This window comes from Nicotiana attenuata, unplaced genomic scaffold (genome assembly GCF_001879085.1).
Source record: "Nicotiana attenuata strain UT unplaced genomic scaffold, NIATTr2, whole genome shotgun sequence".
Lineage (NCBI taxonomy): Eukaryota > Viridiplantae > Streptophyta > Magnoliopsida > Solanales > Solanaceae > Nicotiana > Nicotiana attenuata.
The window spans coordinates 146,271-154,976 of record NW_017671848.1 but is presented as its reverse complement, the minus strand read 5'-3'; the positions used below and the strand labels follow the sequence as shown (position 1 = coordinate 154,976).

The following is an 8,706-nucleotide window of genomic DNA, read 5'->3' as shown; positions in this document are numbered from 1 at the left end:
AAACAAAAAATACTCAAATTTCATTAGCTTTTGATGAGAAATTCAGGGAAACTATTACTATAATTTTGAATTTGACAAGAGTTTTATACATATACACTTGAAAAATAAGGGTCAGTTCTTGATTTCTTATTGAGAAGAGAACTGAACCCTTCTCCCACAAAACTTGCACATCAAAATGTCATCTAACAGGGGAGGAGGAGGGCACACCATTAACAACCTCTCATCCAAAACCCATGAAATAACCGACCCTCTAGTTGAAGGAGGTGAGTAAAAAATGAAGAGACAATATACACAAGAATCATAAACGGGATGAGTACTTGATCTCCAAAAGAAATTTGGTTAGTCAAAGCTTGATGAGCGGCTCCACCTCCCTCGCAAATAGTCCTCTAACGAAACATTATGCTCAATGCTGCTTAGTGAGTGAGAATCCTCTTCAACACCGAGCAATGCAAGGTTAAGGTGTGACCGGAGATTAGACTGTGAAAAAGTGTCATCTTCCAACATATCGGCCCCTTCTATGGCATTTATCGGTAGCCCACTTGTGTCAGATCCTTCTGAACCATTGACTTGTAACCTTGCCCACTTGGTTGTTTCAGCATCACCTTTGAGCAGCTTCGAAACCTACATATACCAGGAGCGTAAACACTAGAGACTTCTATATCTAGCCAAGGACAAGGCGATTTCACAAGACACAAATATTGTAGCACGTGGAAATTCCAAAAGAGGAAAGAACCATGGTCCTCAAGTATAAAATAAATTTTCAAGAATCTTGAACTCGGTGCTAAGCATAAGACTAATGGACAAAGAACAGGAAAGTCGAAGAACATTGCATCATGATAAGTGCCCCAACTCTAATGCATCGCACTTGATTATCGCTCATTTTGCTTAGAAGCTAAAAAGATTCGTCAAAGCATTATGTGCCTAAGATTTCTCCAAGTATTTGCCAGGTACAGAAACACCAGAATCAACAAGGGGATATGACTTACAATGCTCATTTGTGGTCGAGCTCGTGGAGCACGTCTGATACAAAGGGCAGCAGCTAACACCATGCTTTCTACTTGTTCACGATCATAGTCAGAACTCAACTGTGGGTCTAGTAATTGGGTATACTTCCCACAAGTCAGAATTGGCTTTGCCTGCAAAATTTGACACTTGATGTTGTAGTTTATGATGCAAAACTGACTCAGTTAGAAGCTAATTAAGCAGATGAGCACACAAGACATACCCAAATAACCAGGCTCTCTTGACCCTTCGGACAATTGTTACTTATCGGCTTTCTTCCTGAAAGAAGCTCAAGAAGTACTACTCCAAATGCATAGACATCAATCTTGTCATTAACCTTTCCATACATGAAATATTCGGGAGCCAAGTAACTGCAGTAAAACACATTTTACCAGAACAATTCATTAGAGGAAAATAACACTAAGTCATATATTTTCTATTCTATTTCTCTTTGAAGTTTGAACAAGTTCACATGGTTCTACTTGATAAGAACTTAATGCGCAAAGATTTTTTTAAATCAAATAAATCCTGCAAAATCAATTATATATACTCTTTCATGAAACTTCTTGCTTGGTGTTTCTTTTGAAAGTGCCAGATGTATACATGACCTAAAGGACGAGGAGACAGCCATGTAACTAATCAACTTCATCTTCTCCTTTCGCCACTATAGGATTTAAGTGTAGGATTAGAAGCATTGAAGCGTCCAAGTACCATAAAAATATTATCGCACAGAGCTCGCCAGATGCAGAATATGGGACCAAAATTTGCAGAGCAAGATCAGAAAAGATTGTCCTACGAGGACCTTACCAAAAAAAAAAAAAGAGAGAGAGAGAGAGAGACTGTCTATGAGGATAGAATACCGTGAGACCCCTCAAAATTATGAACTATTCATCAAACGCAGCATCCGAATTCAGAATCTTCCCTTAACCCACTAGGGCCCAAGTAAATGATTTCCCCTCAAGTTTCTCTAAGTTTGAAGAGGACTAGAGAGCTAAAGAAGTTACGTACCCGAAAGTTCCAGCTACATCAGTGCATGTAATATGAGATGAGGTGGTTGTTGCCCATTTAGCAAGTCCAAAGTCAGAGAGCTGAAAAAGGAAAATGCCAATTAAACTACTAGCTAGATCAAAGTAGCAATCTGAATCCCAAAGAAGACAGGAAATGAAGCAGCAAAAGAGTAAAAGAGCATCACCTGCGGCTCAAAATCATCAGAGAGTAGTATATTTGACGATTTTACATCACGGTGGATCACTGGTTGAGCATCTCTGCCGTGAAGATATTCTAATGCCTCAGCAACACCAACGGCGACTTTGTATCTCTCTTTCCAACCAAACAGAATTGAATCCTTCTTATTACCTAAATGAACTTCCCCAGTCAAAGATTGAAGACCTAAAATCTTCTATTTTTGTTCATAACCCTAATTTACTTATAGACAGTATTTTGCCTCTTAAAACACAAAGTATAGGATAATACAGTAGTAATAACTTTGACTGGAAAAGAGCCAAAATTTTAGAAAATATTATTAGCTTACCATGTAAGTTCTCTTCAAGGCTTCCCCTTGATAGAAAATCATATACAAGGAGAAGGCGGTTGTCCTCAAAACAGAATCCAAATAGGGAGATTATGTTTTTGTGACTCAAAGCAGTAATAATCTCAATCTCCAAAACAAACTCTCCCACTGCATCTTCGGATTGTTTTAAGATCTTCACAGCAAGTTCCTTGCCATCAGGAAGGCAGCCTTTAAAAACCTGACTGCTTCCTCCTTTACCAATCATGTTCTCTGTATAATCATGAAAATGAATGTGAATCAACTATAAATATGCACTGTTCAAACCTCTTGCAAATCCGAAGCTGAAAAAATCACAAACCTGAGGAAAAGCTCAAGGTTGCCAAGAGAAGTTCCTGGAACTTAAACAATCTACAAGTTGCAGAGTACTTCTCATGAAGCCCCTCTAGTTCTCTTGGTAATGATCTTGGTGATTCATCTTGAGAAGATTTAGAGGACGTCGTCTCGTGATTGACAGGAACAATTGCGCCGCTTTCTTCATCTAGTACAGGAGCTTGACTTTCATCATTATCACCCGAGTGTAGATCTTTCTTGGCTGCGTCTTCAATGCACAAAAGATGTCTACTCGGCAGACACAATGCCCACTGAACGACAGAGAGTTTTCTTATTGACAAAGTGTCAGCAGCTTGTCGATTTGATAAAATGGCTCGGCGAAGCAACGGCCAACCAGGCCTCGCTTCCGGCAAATCCTTTATCAGCAATGAAATTGAACTAGATCCTGACTCTTGCTTTTGCACTGGTACTATAGCCATTGAATTATCATCACTGTTACTGTCTGAGGACTCTTCATGTGTTTGGGTGCAAGATTTATCAGGCAACGGACAGCCCGGGGAACAAACTGAACAGTTCTGTTTAAGGGGATTCTCTGTTGATGATACAGAAGCAGCTTTTAGTAATGCCTCGCCCAGAGTCTGATAACCATCTTGCCTGCGGGAAATTGTTGGATTCAGCCCGGCACTGTCGTTTAATACTTTAGAGTTCTTAGTCAGTGACCGCTGAATTACACTAAGCAAACGATTCCCATGGTGATTCTCAAGCTCTACATACACAAGCAGTAAACAGACAAGATAGCAACTCAGTTATGATGAATTAAAGATCTTGCTCAATGAACTGAAAAACAAATGCCAATGCCAACCTTTTGAACTGGCATACGCTGCTAACGAGGCCTCCCTTTGAAAAACAACTTTTCCATTATTAACAGCCAATACTGAACAATCTTTCGGCAACTTTCTAGCGCAGTACTTTGCAACCGAAGCCGACGAACGGATTGTATGATGACTGGCAGTCCCGAGTATAACATCTGTTGCTAAGTAAGCATTTGCCTCACGAACAATAATTTTTCGGATTGATGTACCTCTGCAGATCTTTAGCTTAAGATCCACCTGCAATGGTACAGGAAAAAATTCAGAATTTTTCTCCAGCAAGACATCAACTAGATAAAGCATACTGGAAAAAAAAATTATGATAACTCCTAATGAAAAAAAAAGGAACCAAAACGTTAATGCTTCAGTATTTCCATCCACCAACAATGTCACAATCCAATTCAACTCCACCAAAAAAGACAAAAACTTGAAAATGGTTTTCAGTAATATAAAGTATATTCACTAGACATAGAATACTCCAATTAAAATAAGCCAAAACAACTCAATATAACTTTATTGGGCGAAATGATGAAAATTTTGAGAAAGTTACCTGCTTGAGATTACAGAAGCCTTCATAAACAGCAAGAACAGAGTCAAATGCTTTGACCAATGACAACAGTGACGATTTCCCATTACGATCCACAATTTCTGTACCAAAAAGAAAATCCCATTTCACCAATGAATCAAAAATTCTCACAGAAAGAATAATTAGAAAAGAAAAGTTTCTTTTTTCAAGCAGAAGTAAAAAACATGTCGAAAACAAATTTTGAGACATAATTGTCTCACTATTTTCAAGTTTCCATTTTAAGAAAGTAAAAACTAATAATTCTTGCTTCCCAATTTCAACTTGAAAAAACAACCAAGATAAAAAGAGAAATGATTTCGAAAATTTTCCAGCTTCAATTTTCAGGGAAGTAAAAAAGCTTACTTTAAATCCAATTTCAGCTCAAAGAAACGAGATTTAAAGAATAATTAAAAGCAAAGATAGGGGAAAAAAACCAAACTTTTTTTTAATGTTTTTAACAAGTTAAAAAAAAAAAAAGCATTTCACTTTCCAAAACAATTTTAATAGAAAATGGTCCCAAAAATCCAGTTTTGAAGCGGAAGAAACAAGAATTGGAGAAAATGAAAGTAAACAAGAGGGCTAAAAATGGCACCCCCAAAATAAAATGTTGGAAATGAAGAAAAATTAGTAATTTAAATGGTTGAGAAAAGGAAGAAGAAAGATACCATTATTGTTAAGAACATGAAGAGCAATGACAAGATCACCAGGTTGAGCAACTTTAACAAGAGCCCATGTTAATAGCTCTCTACTTGCTCCGTCCAGCTTCACTCCAACAACAACTGTCCTGTTACTAGAATACCCACACTCATCTTTCTCTTCAGAAATAAGCTGTGTCATTTTTGTAAAAGATTCCGGCGATTTCTTTTTTTTTTGGCGCCGGCGGGGGATTTTATGAGAGGTGAGGTTGAGGTAAAAGGAAAAGGGTGAAGTTCAGTATATATTATACTTAAAAGAGAGAGAAGGGTTTGGTTAAATTGGGAGTAGTTTGGTTTTCGAGGTCAGGTACCAGAAATTTAGATGAGGGAAAACAAATTGTGAAAAAGATGTATAGTGTGTGTTTTTAAGTTACAATGATGACCACAGCCCTCTTGTTTGGTCCACTTTTGGATGTTGTTTGATACCAACAAGCAAAACATCCCAAATTAATTAACTTATTATTATTATTATTATTAGTAGTAGTAGTAGTATTTAGAAAGAAATAGTAACCTTACGTACTCACTTTTTTCTTTGTTACGAGAGCAGAAAATCTCTTGGCTAGAGAGATTTACTCTTTGAGTTAACTTGCTTGATGTAAATTCGAATTAATTGAGCTAGTAGATTGGGAAAAAGCTTCTTAATAGAGAGTATTTTACCTTTTTAGTCGACTTACTCAATGCAGACACGAATTAGCCTGATTAGTGGATTTCAAATACTGCAATTCGAATACTAATAAGGAATTTTAATAGAATTTGGTAAAGAAAAAAATATATGAGGCAAAGCTGCATTTGGTTGATTCTATGGAGTGAAAAGTAGATTTTCGAATTAAGCCATAATGCCATATTATTAGAAGCAACTATGTTATTTCAGGGTGCAACGATTCGACCGATCGTTTTGAGCATTTACACTTCGTTCGGTTGTTTAAGGGAATGAGTATCTCCGTATCAAGTATTATGACTTATGTGAATCGTCGGTTTTGGTTTTCAGGTTATTCGAAATTGATTTTGAAAGAATGATTCTCATCTTGAAGCTTTAAATTTGAAAAGTTTGACCAAGTTTGACTTTTTAGTATTTGACCTCGGATTGAATTTCTAATGGTTCCATTAGCTCCATTGGAGATTTTGGACTTAGGAGCGCGTCCGGACTGTGATTTGGAGTTCCATATTGGAATTTAGTTTGAAATGGCAAAAGTTGGAATTTTGGAAAGTTTGACTGGGAGTGAACTTTTTGATATCAGGGTCGGATTCCAATTTCGAAAGTTGGAGCAGGTCCGTAATGTCAAATGTGACTTGTGTGCAAAATTTGAGGTCAATCAGACGTGATTTGATAGGTTTCGGCATCGGTTGTGGAAGTTGAAGTTTTAAAGTTCAATGATTTCGAATTGAGGTGTGATTCGTCGTTTCGATGTTATTATGTGTGTTTTAAGGCCTCGATTAGGTCCGTGTCATGTTATGGGACTTGTTGGTATGTTGGGACGGGGCCCCGAGGGGCTCGGTCATGTTTCGGATTGATTTTGGATCATTTTCTTCAATGTTGTTATTGGTGGTTCTGGTGTAGGAGCGAAAATAGTGCTGGGTGAGGAAGACCGCCCGGAGATTTGGGCACATATGCAGATACGTAGGTACGAAGTGATGGAGCGCAGGTTTTTTGCAGGTGCGGATGGTGGCTTGCACCTGCAATGGCGCAGAAGCGGGTATGTTGTCCGCAGGTGCGGGGGTCGAGTCCTCAATTGATTCCACAGAAGCGGAGGTTATGTCGCAGAAGCGACGTCGCAGAAGCGGCTAATGTGTCCGCAAATGCAGAAGTGCTGGGCAGAATGTTAAATACAAGGGTTCGCGATTTTGGCTTCATTTTTACATTTCCAAGTGCGGATTGGGGGAATTTTGGAGCAATTTTCATCACAAGGATTGGGTAAGTGTTCAACACTCAGTTTTGATTATATCTCATGAATCCATCTTCATTTTTAGCAATTGGTTGGTGAATTTAAAGAGAAAATTGGGGGGTTTGGCTTAAAGTCTCATAATATGAATTTTTGAGTTTTGAATACCGATTTGGAGTCGGATTTGAGTGAAACTAGAATGGTTGGACTTGTAATTGAATGGGTTGTCGGATTTGGTGAGTTTAATCGAGTTTCGAGGTGTGGGTCCGGGTGTGATTTTTGACCGGATTTGGGATTTGATGTAGAATTCGTTCTTTGTTGAAATTGCTTCCTTGGGCTTTATCTGATGTATTTGAGTTGATTTTGGCTAGTTTTGAGCCGTTCGGAGGTCGCTACGTGCGTGATGGCATTCTTGGAGCATCGCTTGGCTTGCTCGATATCGGAATTGGCTTGTTGAAGATAAGTAACTCTTCTAAACTAAGTGCTGAGTGTATGAAACCCCGAATTATGTGTTATGTGATTGGTGTTGAGGTGATGTACATGCTAGGTGACGGGCGTGTGGGCGTGCGGGCGTGCACCCTGTGAGTTATGACTCTGTTGTTTCCAGGGCACTATTTAGTGGCCCACTTTGTTGATATTTGTATTTTTCACCATGTGATAAAGTAATTGAGTTGTACATCATGCTAGATATCATGTTTAGGTTCTATGATGATATTGTTGGGACCCCTAGCGGTCGTTTCTTACTGTCATCTCATTGATTTCATTGATATTTCGTACTCAGTCACATTCATGCATTCATATCATATCTCAGTCTCAGTTGTTACTTATTGATATATCATATCATTATTCCAGGTCGGTTTTCATGACATTGTGAGCCTGTGGGTGAGACTGGAGAGATTGATGACTGAGTGAGCCCGAGAACCTGATTATGAGTGACAATTATGGGATAGGGCTGCACGCCGCAGTATGTTTTATTGATTTATGCCATGATTGGCTTGTTATTGCGCTTGGGCTGAAGGAGCCCCTACGGAGTCTACACACTCCCAGTGAGCGCGGATGATATTATTGAGGGATGGATTTCCCTGGACATGGATTTGTCCAAAGTATTTGATGTTTGGAGATGGATTTCTCCACAGAGTTGGATTGTCCTTTTTCCTCGATACTTAGTGACTTCTAGTCAGTGATGTATATGTTCCGGATGGATTTCCTTGGGTCGCATGGGCCATATACAGTACCGAGTGGTTGATCATTTATATATTATTGAGGGATGGATTTCCCAAGACATGGATTGTCCGAAGTACCTGATACCTGGAGATGGATTTCTCTACAGGGTTGGACTGCCCTTTTTCTTCGGTACTGAGTGACTTATAGTCAATGTTGTATACGTTCCGGGATGTATTTCCCTGGGACGTATGGGCCATATACAGTGCCGAGTGGTTGAGTATGATGAGTGAAAAGTGTGATACAGTGAGGTTGAGTACTCTGAGAGTGTGAGTACATGATTCATCTCTGAGATACATGGCATTGGCATGCATATATGGCATACATGCATAGAGGCGCATTTTCCTCATGTTGTACGGTATCACATCATTCATGACTTTATACACATTGATATGTGGGCATAGAGTGGTATTTCACACTTATTATTTGGAAAGGAAATGAAACATTTTTATCATGGAAAGGATTTTTCAGGAAAATTACAGTTTTTAAACTATCTCAAATTTTTTTGATGATTTCGATAAAGGATTTGGGTTTTCACTGATATCCTTGAAAAGCGGAACAATTTTTGAAAAGCTGTGCAAAAGCTGAACATTTTTATCTCTTAGATTATTTCCTTATTTATATGTTCTACGAT

General features: G+C 38.6%; 1 protein-coding gene across 1 annotated transcript; it reads right to left on the bottom strand.

The window, feature by feature from the left end:
• Positions 1-5,365, bottom strand: LOC109210534 (probable receptor-like serine/threonine-protein kinase At5g57670). The gene is made up of 10 exons (XM_019373959.1): positions 4,942-5,365; positions 4,262-4,359; positions 3,705-3,951; positions 2,871-3,608; positions 2,534-2,782; positions 2,195-2,358; positions 2,011-2,090; positions 1,226-1,373; positions 987-1,136; positions 1-621 (listed from the first exon to the last, which is right to left on the bottom strand). The coding sequence occupies exons 1-10, from the start codon at positions 5,111-5,113 to the stop codon at positions 340-342; spliced, it is 2,328 nt and encodes a 775-aa protein (XP_019229504.1). The 5' UTR covers positions 5,114-5,365; the 3' UTR covers positions 1-339.
• Between the last annotated feature and the right edge of the window lie 3,341 nt (positions 5,366-8,706).

Excerpts from the sequence above, each read along its gene's own strand:
- LOC109210534 (XM_019373959.1), bottom strand. The coding sequence starts at position 5,113 with ATGACACAGCTTATTTCTGAAGAGAAAGATGAGTGTGGGTATTCTAGT. Across the intron at positions 3,952-4,261 it reads GCTTCTGTAATCTCAAGCAG|GTGGATCTTAAGCTAAAGAT; the intron begins GTAACTTTCTCA and ends GTACCATTGCAG. Across the intron at positions 2,091-2,194 it reads CTGATGATTTTGAGCCGCAG|CTCTCTGACTTTGGACTTGC; the intron begins GTGATGCTCTTT and ends TTCCTTTTTCAG.